This window comes from Musca autumnalis, unplaced genomic scaffold (assembly GCF_047663935.1).
Source record: "Musca autumnalis isolate F117 unplaced genomic scaffold, ASM4766393v1 scaffold_657, whole genome shotgun sequence".
NCBI classification, from domain to species: Eukaryota; Metazoa; Arthropoda; class Insecta; order Diptera; family Muscidae; genus Musca; species Musca autumnalis.
The window spans coordinates 35155-49404 of NW_027412263.1; the positions used below are offsets into that span (position 1 = coordinate 35155).

The 14250-nt window shown below is 35.7% G+C and overlaps 1 protein-coding gene across 1 annotated transcript; it reads right to left on the reverse strand.

The window, feature by feature from the left end:
* Positions 1–4866: 4866 nt before the first annotated feature.
* LOC141388168 (uncharacterized) lies at positions 4867–5406 on the reverse strand. The gene has a single exon (XM_073958200.1). The coding sequence runs from the start codon at positions 5404–5406 to the stop codon at positions 4867–4869; it is 540 nt and encodes a 179-aa protein (XP_073814301.1).
* Positions 5407–14250: the final 8844 nt, after the last annotated feature.

Here is a 14250-nt window from a genome sequence, read left to right on the forward strand (position 1 = left end):
AGCTAATTCCTTTTGATAAAAAGAACGAGAAAGGTCGATCCGTTAGTGAACAAGATTGCCCAACTCTACCCGATTCCTGTCAAAATCAGGAGGAATTCCATTAGCTAATTTTAACATTATCACCATCGCAAACAACTTTCCCACATTTGGCAGCAAAGAAATAGGCCATAAATTATTTACTTGGGTTGCATTTGCTTTTAGGGGATTTAATCCATTTGCCATTTTTCCCATCCTATGAGATGTCTTTGGCGTTTAGAGCGACGCCAATGAATGAACCATCAAACCTTGAAGAAAATTGCTCGATTCTCAAAATACTCGAATGAAAATCTTGAGTATAACATTTAGTAGGAATATAGCTCCAAATAAATTTTTTTCTCCACATTGTCCATCAAGACATTGATTTGTATAAAACGTTCGGAATTGCCACAACCGATATATTTACTCTATTAAAATTGTCAGTAGATCTTAAAACAATAGCAATTCCCGGGCCACTATCATCACTCACAATACAATAATTCTGAAACGACACTTTCTGACTTTACTTTACTTATTAGCAGCAACTAGTAATCTTACATTAAAAGTTAGGAAATCAAATAACACTAAACAATAACATCTTCAATGTGATTCCTTCTGTTATTTGGGTGTTTAAATCCAGTCGAATTTGGATGGGAACACAAATATTTAATCTCTGCAACCTAAACTAGCACCAGCACTTGGAGATTTGACACAAAGTCGAAATTACTGTTATACAAAAGTCTATCATCTATCGCTATAGGAAAAGAGCTGAACTTAGATGTCTTCAAAGAACACAAAACAAAGCCATAACAATTTTTATAATCTTCCAATGACATTTTCGACGGTTTCCTTATATACCAAAGTATGCAAAAATATTTTGCCTCTTCATGGACTATAGCGGCTTCAAACGTATATGTTTATGTATAAATCAACACGATACATAAATCACACTAGAGTTGTGGCAAATGAACTACATGGAACTATCTTGTTCGCTTCGCAGTTCCCACATTTCTTCTTTGATCAAATTGCGTATACTTAATATCACACGTTACATTTCATGATGTTACTCATACGTTTTGCAACTCGTACAAGGAACTAGAAACCAGATAATCCAACTCTAAATCACACATGCATTGAATTTTCAAGGAATCAATACAACTTTAATACGAGTAGTGATATGACCCTTATGGTAAAACGATGTAGGCTTGAAACAACTAAAAGGAGAATCGAATATATTGGATGTTCTGCATACAATCGTTTACCTGTTGCATTGAAGAATATTAATAGAATTTCAATATTTAAATCACGAGTAAGATTGCGTATTTTTAATAACATTGAAATGCTTCTTTGTAATTTTTAGTAATTACCTTGAAAACTGTATATACACTCCGGTTCATCTGAATATAACCAACCAATATCTGCCTACAAATACCGTTATATCTGACGAAAGGAGAGGAATTGTAAATTATAATTTTGTGGATATGTAGAGTATATAGTAGCCGATATTTTCAATACCAAACATGTTTCACATATGCGTTATAACGGTACTTTTTACTCGCTTTATGAAAAAATGTCAAAATATTAGCATTTTTTAATGGTTCACCAGGATAGAACCAGCCTAAGAATTTACACAAATCGTTTGTTAGATGTGGTAAACTTTAACAAAAAACTATTTATAATTATAAAAATGCCGTTAGTGTTGATTGCCAACAAATATTGTGCAAAAATTTTATTAGGGTCTTGAAATTTGATGAAAATCGAGGCTTAGAGCTCCAAAACATATTTTTATGAAGAAATCGGTAGAAACAATTTATAAAGACAGCATTTTATAGTGAATTATGTTCAAAATTTTCCATACTACAATAAAATTAAAAAAAAGTCACATTCGATAGGTTTATGAGTCCGAAACTGAGGAAATATGGTAAAGATAATTCAAAATTCTACCTTTCCAATCCAAAAACTGACATTTTATCTCAGGAAAGTGAATGCAAATCGTTGAGTTCTACCCAGTTTCGTTGGCTGTGGACATCTACAGGTCCAAAAAATAAAGAAAATTCCAAAATTCCATATTATTACAAAAAAAACATCTCAAAAACGCGAGAAAAACACGTTTTAAGTTGGCGATTGCAATTTGACTTCCTAACTTAAAAATATTATTACAAAAAAAACTAAAGTAACTACTTGGACTATATTTTGCAAACAGCTAGCCAGATTCCGTGCTAAATTTCTAAGCAGGATCAAGTAGGAACTGAACTGTTTTAGTGCTTTAAAAACCAAAAAAAAAAATTGTGTTGAATTATGCGTATCTCGTACTAAATGTACAGTAACTCGTTGAGTTTTAGAGATTTTTTTCCTTTATTCATTCCACCTGGGAACATAGGGCATTTACAAGAAAATTCCATTCTTCTCTATTATTACACATAAATTTAACTTCTAGCCAGGACATGTTTAATCTGTTAAGTTCCATAGAAACTGTTCTGCGCCACGTGTTTCGGGGCCTTCCTGGACGTCTAGTGCCTTGGGGGTTCCAATCTAGGGCACATCTGGAGATGCTACCAGCATCTTTTCGAAGTGTGTGGCCTATCCACTTCCATTTTCTTCTTGTAATCTGGCGTTTTATTGGTTCTTCATTGGTTTTGTTCCACAATTCAAGATTAGAAATTGTGTTTGGCCAAAAGATGCCGCAAATTCTTGTTAAGCATCTGTTTATGAAGGCTTGCAGTTTTTGAATTATTCCGTTTGAAAAGAGCCAGGTTTCGCTCCCATATAGCAAAATTGGTTTTACGCATGCGTTGAATAAGCGCAGTATTGTTTGGAGCGAGAGATGTTGTGACCTCCGTGTTTTGCTAAGGCGACCAAACGCAGATCTGGCTTTATTTAGTTTACTGTTGACATCTTCTTCCACTCCTCCGTCAATATCCATAAAGCATCCTAAATAGCAAAACGATTTCACATATTGTATTGGTGCGTTGTTAATTTGTATGTGGTTGTCACTTGAATAATTTATGCGCATTGCATGCGTCTTCTTTGTATTAATTTCGAGGCCAACATCTTTGGCTAGAACCATTAAAAATACTAATATTTTGACATTTTTTCATAAAGCGAGTAAAAAGTACCGTTATAACGCATATGTGAAACATGTTTGGTATTGAAAATATCGGCTACTATATACTCTACATGTCCACAAAATTATAATTTACAATTCCTCTCCTATCGGCAGATATAACGGTATTTGTAGACAAATGTTGGTTGGTTCTATTCAGATGAACCGGAGTGTACATAACAGTATAATTCATTATAACATACATAAAATGTACATATCGCTCATTTACTCAAATAGCGACACATCTCAAAAACGCGAGAAAAACACGTTTTAAGTTGGCGATTGCAATTTGACTTCCTAACTTAAAAATATTATTACAAAAAAAAAAACTAAAGTAACTACTTGGACTATATTTTGCAAACAGCTAGCCAGATTTCCGTGCTAAATTTCTAAGCAGGATCAAGTAGGATCTGAACTGTTTTAGTGCTTTAAAAACCAAAAAAAAAATTGTGTTGAATTATGCGTATCTCGTACTAAATGTACAGTAACTCGTTGAGTTTTAGAGATTTTTTTCCTTTATTCATTCCACCTGGGAACATAGGGCATTTACAAGAAAATTCCATTCTTCTCTATTATTACACATAAATTTAACTTCTTGCCAGGACATGTTTAATCTGTTAAGTTCCATAGAAACTGTTCTGCGCCACGTGTTTCGGGGCCTTCCTGGACGTCTAGTGCCTTGGGGGTTCCAATCTAGGGCACATCTGGAGATGCTACCAGCATCTTTTCGAAGTGTGTGGCCTATCCACTTCCATTTTCTTCTTGTAATCTGACGTTTTATTGGTTCTTCATTGGTTTTGTTCCACAATTCAAGATTAGAAATTGTGTTTGGCCAAAAGATGCCGCAAATTCTTCTTAAGCATCTGTTTATGAAGGCTTGTAGTTTTTGAATTATTCCGTTTGAAAAGAGCCAGTTTCGCTCCCATATAGCAAAATTGGTTTTACGCATGCGTTGAATAAGCGCAGTATTGTTTGGAGCGAGAGATGTTGTGACCTCCGTGTTTTGCTAAGGCGACCAAACGCAGATCTGGCTTTATTTAGTTTACTGTTGACATCTTCTTCCACTCCTCCGTCAATATCCATAAAGCATCCTAAATAGCAAAACGATTTCACATATTGTATTGGTGCGTTGTTAATTTGTATGTGGTTGTCACTTGAATAATTTATGCGCATTGCATGCGTCTTCTTTGTATTAATTTCGAGGCCAACATCTTTGGCTAGAAGAACAAGCTCGTTTACTTTATCTTGCATGTCGGTAAACTTGTGCGACATAAGACAAATATCATCGGCAAAGTCCAAGTCTTCTAGATGTCGATGCAGAGTCCAAATAATACCTCTTTTCTTCGAACATATCTTCTCCATGATTTCGTCGAGAACTACCGCAGAAAGTAACGGGGATAAGGGACAACCTTGCTTCACCCCAGCGTTAGTTGTGAAAGGCTCACTCATTATGTTGTTATGTTTTACTTGAAGAGTTGCGTTATCATACATTGATTTTATGATATTTATAATTTTTGGCGGCACCCGCTTTTTTTGTAATGCGGACCAAATTGCATTGCGTTTAATAGAATCGAACGCTTTTCGAAAATCTATGAAGACGAGATAGAGTGGTGTTCGCCATTCTATAGATTGTTCTATTATTACGCGCAGGGTGTTTGTCTGATCGACGCAGCTTCGAGGTGGGCGGAACCCAGCCTGTTCATCCCGCAACGTTTTTTCAATGGGTTGCAGTCTATCATTTATTATGATTACAATAATTTTATAAACGGTGTTAAGCAGGGTGATTCACCGCCAGTTATCGCATTGTTTAGATCACCTTTTTTCGGCAGTTTAATTATGGTGCCTTTCGTCCATGCGCTAGGTAGCCACTCATTTATCCACGCCTCGTTTATGTGCGAGTGTATAATTCTTGCCGATGTTGTGGGGTCGACTTGAATGAGTTCGGGTGGTATACCGTCTTCTCCTGGTGCCTTGTTTATTTTCAGTTTAATTATGGCTGTTGCAATTTCAGCTATTGTGGGGGCATCAGTATTTATGGAGTTATCCACATTTTGATTTTCATGAACTTGCTGGACCAAGTGGACGGACTCGCTATCATCACCATCGATATTGCTTATTTTTTCAAAATGCTGTTTCCAACGTTTCGTTTGTTCTTCGGCGTTTGTTAATAGTTTACCGTTCGTGTCTCTTATTGGTTGTGAACGGATTTGCGAATTGTTTGTATAGCGTTTTATTATTTTGTAGAGCTCTTTCATGTTGTTTGATCCCGCTGCTGCTTCCTTTGCCATTGTTTCTGCGTAAATCCTTTTGTCGTTTCGCGCCGATCGTTTTACCATTTTTGCCACCGTTTTATTTCGGTCCTTCTTCGATACATCACTTAAGGCTTGTTGCTTTACACGATTTCGCTCCTGGATTAGACTCCAGGTGTCGTCTGAGATCCATTCCTTTCGTTCGCTTTTCTTGGTGTATCTAACGTGAGTTATTGCTATGTTTTTGAGCTTGTTGTTCTTCCCACGATGTTATATTGTTTGGGGGAGTGTGTGCTCTAAGGTTATTTGCTATCTCTAAGCGTTTTTCTTCATTCTTTAGTAATTTTAAGTCAAATCGCCTTTGTGTACGTTGGGTGTTGTTGTTACGTACACATTTTAGTTTAATTTTGAGCGTTGCCATTACGAGCTCGTGGTCGCTATCAATATCGGCGCTACGTTTGGTGCGCACATCTAAGAGTGAGCTTCTCCATGATTTTCTGATGCATATGTGGTCGATTTGATTTTGTGTTTTGCCATCTGGAGATGTCCATGTATACTTGTGTGTCCGTTTATGTGGGAAAAGTGAGGCTCCTATTACCAGCTGCGTTGCTTGACAAAATTCAACCAGACATTCGCCATTGTCATTCCTCGTACCCATTCCGTGCTTTCCCATGATGTGGGATAGTCCTTCATTTTCACAACCGATTTTTGCGTTGAAGTCGCCAAGTAGAATCAGCAAGTCTCTGTTGGCTATACCATTTATGGTGGTGGTCAATTGTTCGTAGAACATGTTTTTCGCTGACTCCTCTGCTTCTTCTTTGGGTGCATAACAGCTTTAGAGATATCAGCATGCAAATTTGGGAATAGATAAAGTAGAAGTCGTAGAAAAAATATAAAATTGCTAGATGAGAAAACGCATTTTTTGAGTTATGCCGCTCTTTGAGTAAATGAGCGATATGTACACGCCAAATCGCCCCAAGAATGCCTTTTTATGGTGAGGGTACCTTTCCTTTGAAACCAACATCTACAGTATCGGACAAAACATTTGCAGCAAACACATACAATTTAGTTTTAGCGCAAATATATTTGTCATAATCAACTTTTCGTTCAATTTTTCAGAATTAAAGTGTTCTTCTTACTCGAAGGAAACACCCACAAATAGTTTTTGTACCTTATATCGGTGATCCAGTTTTAATAGCGTACTTAAATGAAATATCCCATATTTTAGCGAGACAAAACAATTGCAACTCACTCAAAATTATGACTCTACATTATTTCCGTATCATATCTAGATTTTTATTAGTTTAAGACTGAAGTTTAAAAGTTAGAAAAGTTACATTATGAATGGGAACAGAAGATTTTAATCTAATTTTTATTTGGCAATTGATAAGTTTGGAGAAGGTCTAGGAAATCGTATAACAGGAGAATAAAATCTAGAATCATCCTTAAAGATAGCTGATAATTTAATACGAAGCCCATACAAAATAAATTGAATGCATTTGTTCATGTTTTTGAGTGATATAGTCTGCTAAAGACCTTAAAAGGAGGACCTGCTGTGAATAACGGCCCCATATTGGGCCCATTTATGGAGGTTCCTTAAAAGGACAGAAGTGAAAATGTTATTTTTGTATCGGAATTGATAAATCACTCAAAAACGTGAATACATGCATTTAATTTATATTGTATGGGCTTCGTATTAAACTAACAGCTATCTTTAAGGATGATTCTAGATTTTAATCTCCCGTTATACGATTTCCTAGACCTTTTCCAAACTTATCAAGTGCCAAATAAAAATTAGATTAAAATATTCTGTTCCTATTCATAATGTAACTTTTCTAACTTTATAAATTGATGTATTTAGTCTTAAAGAGACCCTTAACTAATAAAAACCTGGAGATGATACAGAAATAATGTAAAAAGTCATAATTTTGAACCTTATTTATATTGCAACGGAGTGAGTTGCAACTGTTTGGTCTTGCTAAAATATGGGATATTTGTTTTAAGTACGCTTTTATCGGATCACCGATATAAGGTATAAAAACTAATTGTGGGTGTTTCCTTCGGAGTATGAAGAACACTTTAATACAGAAAATTGAACAATAACTTGATTTTTACAAATATTATAGCTCTAAAACTAAATTGTATGTGTCAGTTGCAAATGTTTTGTCCGATACTGTATATTAATAAAAGAGTAAAGTGATTGACTGACTGACTGACTTAATGATTCATCAACACCCAGACCAAACGGCTGAAGAGCTAGAGTCTTGAAATTTTGGGTGAGGGTCAGTCTTGGTCCGAAGGTGTCAGATAAAGCTGGGTTTTTGGAAATTCGGACTAGAATGGTAAATATGATACGCCTTGTATTAGTCAAACAGGAAGAACTAGAATTCAGAAATTTGGAACGAGAGTCACTAATAGAGTGTAGGATAGATGTACCACAGGGTTTTTTAGAAATTCGGAATAGAAGGGTACAAAAAGTACTAAACTTGGTACTATTTTGTATTATGTGAACGGATAGAGCTGGAATCTTCAAATTTTAAATGAGAATGAAGAAAGGAAAGTAGGGCTGATAAAAGAGGTAGTTTTGAAAATGTGTACGAAAAGTACTAATTGGTATTAAATTTGGTACAAATTCGATTTGGATGAACGGATAGAGCTGGAATTCTAAACTTTGGAATTAAGATTACTGTTGGAGTGTAGGTTTGAGATATGGAGGTAGTTTTGGAAAGTCATACATATGGATACGAAAAGTACTAAATGATACTAAATTTGGTACAGTTCGGATTTTGGAGTATAGGATTGGGATGTGGAAAGAGGTTGGAAATCCGTACTTATGTGTACGAAAACTACAAAATGGTACTAAATTTAGTATAATTTGGATTTGGGTGAAAGGATAATGATGGAATCCTGAAATTTCGAATTAAAGTTATTGATTAGTGTAGGATCGAGGTTGTTTTGAAAATTCATACTTATGTGTACGAAAAGTACTAATTGGTACTAAATTTAGAACAATTTGGATTTGGTTGAACGGATAAAGATGGGATCCTGGAATTTCGAATTAAGATTATTGTTGGAGTCTAGGAATGAGGTAGTTTTGGAAATTCATTCTTATGTATACGAAAAGTACTAAAAAGGTACTAAATGTGGTACCTTTCGTACTAGGCAAACGGGAAGATCTAAAATTTTGAAATTTGGACTGAGGATCACTGATGAAGAGTTAGAAAGATTTACCACAGGGTTTTTGAAAATTCGACCTATGAGTGTACGAGAACGGATATAGCTAGAATCTTAAAATTTGGTATGGAAATAAAGGTTGGGGAGTGGCGAATCAAAGTTGGGGAGTATAAGGAAATGGCTTCGGAAATTTTTACTTATGCACTAAATGGTACTAAATTTGGTTTACATTTGGATGAACGGATAGAGCTGGAAACTTGAAATTTGGAAATAAGATTGCTGTTATAGTAGGATAGATGTTTTTAGGAGTTTTTGAAAGTACGAAAATGTGTACGAAAAGTACTAAATGGTACTAAATTTGGTACAAATTGGATTTGGGTAAACGGATGAAGCTGGCATCCTATAATTTGGCATTATGATAACTCTACAGAATTCACATGTGAAGGTAGGTCTCGAAATTCGTACTTATGTGTACTAAATTTGGTAAATAGTGCTGTTGAAGTACAGGATAGATGTATGGAGTTAGTTTTGGAAATTCATATTTATGTATACTGTAAGTACTAAATGTACTAAATTTGGTACAAATTGGATTTGATTGAACAGATATAGCGGAAATCCTTAAAGCTTGAACTAAGATTACTGTTGGAAGGGAGAATGTGAAGGATTTCGATAGTTTTGGAAATTCCTACTTATGTGTATCAAAAGTACTAAATGGTACTAAATTTGGTTCAAATTGGATTTGGATCAGCGGATAAAGTTGGAAGCTAGAACCCTAAAACTTGGAATAAAGATTACTGTTGGATATAGAGATGGTTTTGGAAATTCGTACTTATGTGTACAGAAAGTATTAAATGGTACTAAATTTGGTATCATTTGACTGACTGATTGATTGATCAAGGCCCAGACCAAATAGCTGAAGCTAGAAACTTGAAGTTTTGTGTGAGGGTTCCTCTTGGTCCGAAGGTGTCAGATAAGGTTGGGTTTTTAGAAATTCCGACTAGAAGGGTACGTAAAGTACTAAAAGGTACCTAACATGGTACCATTTGTATTGGGGGCTACCCGTGCTAGACTCCGTCATTTGGAATGAGGGTCACTTTTGGTGTCATGTGTAGATGTACCGAAGGGTTTTCGGAAATTCGAGCTACAAATCTACGGAAAGTACTAAATTTGGTACCATTTGGTACTATGTGAACGGATAGACCTAAAAACTTGAAATTTAGAATGATAATCAAGTATAGATATATTATAAGCATCTCGATATTCATAAGGGCACTTGGCTGTCTCCAGACCAAAGAACAATAAATCAAATTGATCACGTTGTGATAGATGGAAGACATTCATCGGACGTGTTGGATGTACGATCGTTCCGAGGAGCAAACATAGATTCGGACCACTACCTCGTTGCAGCAAAGGTACGTACCCGTCTAAACGTTGCTAATAAAGAACGGACAGACACAACACGAAAGTTGGACATCGCTAATCTGCAAACGCAACAGATAGCCACAGCATATTCCACTCAACTGACACAATTGCTTAATGAAAGCGCTTCTCGTCCCGATAACATATCAGCACAAAGGCAAAATATTGCCCACTCCATGCAAACAGCCGCAAAACCTGTACTTGGATACCAGAGACCTCCACCAAAGAATCCATGGTATGATCAGGAGCGCCGTGCTGCTACCGAAGAAAAAATGCGGCAAGAGAGAGGTATCGGGAGAAAAGGAGAGAGGAGAAACGTCTTTTCTTCAGATAAAAGAGAGAGAGATGGAAAAGGGGGAGTGTGAACAAATAGAGATGTACAGGAGACAGAACGAAGTCCGAAAATTCTACCAAAGAGTGAAGCATCAAACTGATGGCTTTGGTACAGGCATATCCTCCTGTAGAGACCAACAAGGTAATTTGGTAACTGATGCAGATAGTGTGCTCAGGATATGGAAAGAACATTATTCCAAACCGTTGGTATCCGATAGCAGTGAAGGCGGCGAAGATACCACAGATCTAATCCCAGAAAATTGTATTGAATGTATACCGCCCAGCCAAGATGAGGTAAGGACAGCAATAAACCGGCTGAGCTCTTCAAAACCGGAGGCGACACGCTGATAAGGTATATGCATCAGCTAGTTAGCACCATCTGGCAGAAAGAACGCGTACCCGACGATTGGAACGTGAGCATCCTATGTCCAGTCCACAAGAAGGGTGATATGACTGTGGGCTCTAATTATTATTATTATTCTTTATTAGTCAATGGAATTCAATATCCTTACAGACTAAGATACAACAAATTTAATTAACAAATGTTTGAACTTATACAAAAGAAAATATATTATGAACTTAAGTATATCTATATATATAAATGAGCTTGGTGATAAGTGATTGACTGACTGACTGACTGACTCATCATCAACGCCCAGCCAAAACGGCTAAAGCTAGGAGCTTGAAATTTTACCAGTGGCTCACTGTTGATGCAAATGTGCGAGATAAGGCCGGGTTTTAGAAAATTCGTCCTGGAACCACAAAAAATAACAACAACAAAAATCCTTATTTTTCATTACTATTACGTACTTATTCACTTAGTTGGCCCTCTGCAAGACATGTGTAAAATTAACAATGCCATAACTTCTTGATATAGTAAGAGATCACACATAATTTCAAATTTTGTAGTTTACTTCTAGGCGCACTAATTTTATCGTAAGCCACTAAATAATAGAAAGACAAGACATTTGTTATCTTCAATTGCAACAGATGTCGCAGTTGGTGATAATGGTGTATAAACATCAGTTACGCAAATGAACAAATGAGTTGCTGTTGAAGACAACATTAGGGGAATAAATTCAGAAATCGGCCAGAAATAACAACAACTAAAAACTGTATGGACCTGACTTTTTGGTAATAACTAAATGTTTGCAAATCAATGAAAGTGCAATAGAATTGTGCATATTACCACGATTTATTTGCAATTAACAATTTTATCGTATATGGAGATGTACAGTCATAACTATTCAATTTTCAATTTCAAAATCTGTAAATTGATGAAATCGCTAAATAATTAATGAAATCAATAATAGGCCCCAGGAATATAGGAATTTGGTATGGAAATCAAGGTTGGGAAGTGGTGCTTCCAAAAGGAAATGGTTTGGAAAATTACCAATCATGTGTACGAAAAGTACATGGCAGAACTACCAGGTAGTGGTATCACACCAGCTGATCGAATATGAAAAGTCAAATCCCTTTATAAAAAAATTATTTTTGTTGTAATTTCACCAACAACATAAAGAAAGTTTTGACATAACGTATTCAAAATTTTTCGATGCCACTACCTGGGTAATTGTGCCATGGAAAAGTACTAAATTTAGTACAATTTAGATTTGGGTGAACGTAAAGAGCTGGAAACCTGAAATTTGGAATTAAGGTTACTGTTGTAGTGTAGGATTGAGATATGAAGGTAGTTTTGGAAATTCGTGCTTATGTGTACGAAAAGTACTAAATAGTACTAAATTTGGTACAATAGGGATTTGGGTGAACGGATAGAGCTGGAATCCTGATATTTGGAATTGAGATTACTGTTGGAGTGTAGGATTGAAGAACTTTTGGAAATTCGTAATTATGTGTATGAAAAGTACTAAATGGTACTAAATTTGATACAATGGGGATTTGGGTGAACGGATAATAGCTGGAATCTCGAAATTTGGAATTGAGATTACTGGTGGGGTGTAGGATTGAGGTAGTTTTGAAAATTCGTACTTATGGGTACGAAAAGTACTAAATGGTGCTAAATTTAGTACAATTTGGATTTGAATGAACGGATAGAGCTGGAAACCTGAAATTTGGAATTAATATTACTGTTGAAGTGTAGGATTGAGATATGAAGGTGGTTTTGGAAATTAGTACTTATGTGTACGGAAAGTACTAAATGGAACTAAATTTTGTATAATGGGGATTTGGGTGAACGGATAGCGCTGGAATCTCTAAATTTGGAACTGAGATTACTGGTGGAGTTTAATATTGTGGAAGTTTTGGAAATTCGTACATAGGGTACGAAAAATACTAAATAGCACTAAATTTGGTAGCGTTTCGATTTGGGTGAACGGATAGGGCTTGATTCCTCAAATTTGGACTGAGGATCACTGATGAAGAGTAAGAAAGATGCACCAAAGGGTTTTTGGAAACTTGAGTGTACGAAAAGTAATAATTGGTACTAAATTTAGTACAATTTGGATTTGAGTGAACGTATAGAGCTGGATTCCTGAAATTTGGAATTGATATTACTGTTGGAGTGTAGGACTGGGGAAGTTTTGGAAATTCTTACTTATGTGAATGAAAAGTACTAAATGGTACTAAATTTGGGACAATGGGGATTTGGGTGAACGGATATAGTTGGAATCTCGAAATTTGGAATTGAGATTACTGGTGGGGTGTAGAATTGAGGTAGTTTTGAAAATTCGTACTTATGGGTACGAAAAGCACTAAATGGTACTAAATTTAGTTCAATTTGGATTTGGGTGAATGTATGTATGTAGCTGGAAACCTGAAATTTGGAATTAAGATTACTGTGAAGTGTAGGACTGAGATATGAGGGTGGTTTTGGAAATTCGTGCTTATGTGTTCGAAAAGTACTAAATTTGGTACAATAGGGATTCGAGTGAACGGACAGAGCTGGAATCGTGAAATTTGAAATTGAGATTACTGTTGGATCATAGGATTGGGGAAATTTTGGAAATTCGTATTTATGTGTACGAAAAGTACTAAATGGTACTAAATTTATTACAATTTGGATTTGGGTGAACGGATAGAGCTGGAATCCTAAAGTTTTGAATTAAGATTACTGTAGGGGTGTAGGATTGAGATAGTTTTAGAAATTCGTACCTTTGGGTACGAAAAGTACTAAATGGTACTAAATTTGGTACAATTTGGATTTGGATGAACGGATAAAGCTGGAATTCTGAAATTTGGAACTAAGATTACTGTCGGACAGTAGAATTGAGGTAGTTTTGGAAATTCGTACTTATGGGTTTTGGAAATTCGTACTTATGGGTATAGAAAGCACTAAAGTCGGTACAATTTGAATTTTAGTAAACGGATAGTGTTGGAATTAGGAATTAAGATTACTGTAGGAGTGTAGTATTGAGGAAATTTTGAAAAGTCGTACGTGTGCGTACGAGAAGTACTAAATGGTACTAAATATGGTGCAATGTGGATTTGGGTGAACGGGTAGAGCTGGAATCCTGAAATTTTTGTTTGGGAAAGAAGTGGTACTAAATTTGATACAATTTGGATTCGGGTGAATTAATAGAGCTGGAATCCTGAAATTTGGAATTACGATTACAGTCGAAGAGTAGGATTCAGGTTGTTTTGAAAAAGCAAACTTATGGTTACGAAAAGCACTAAATGGTACTAAATTTATTACAATTTGTATGTAGGTGAACGGATAGCGGTGGAATCCTGCAATTTGAAGGTATGATTATTGTAGCCCTGTTGCGTTGAGGAAGTTTTGAAAATTGGTACGAAAATTCTAAATTGTTCTAAATTTAGTACAATTTTAATTTGGTTTAACGGATAGAGTTTGAATCCTGAAATTTGGAAGTAAGATTACTACTAAAGTGAAGGATTGAGGTAGTTTTGGAAAATCTTTCTTATGGGTACGAAGAGTTCGACTTGATACTAAGTTTGGTACAATTTGGAATTGGACGAACGTATACAGCTGGAATCTTG

What these genes read in the sequence shown, in the direction of transcription:
- LOC141388168 (XM_073958200.1), bottom strand. Translation starts at nt 5,406, where the DNA reads ATGGCAAAGGAAGCAGCAGCGGGATCAAACAACATGAAAGAGCTCTAC.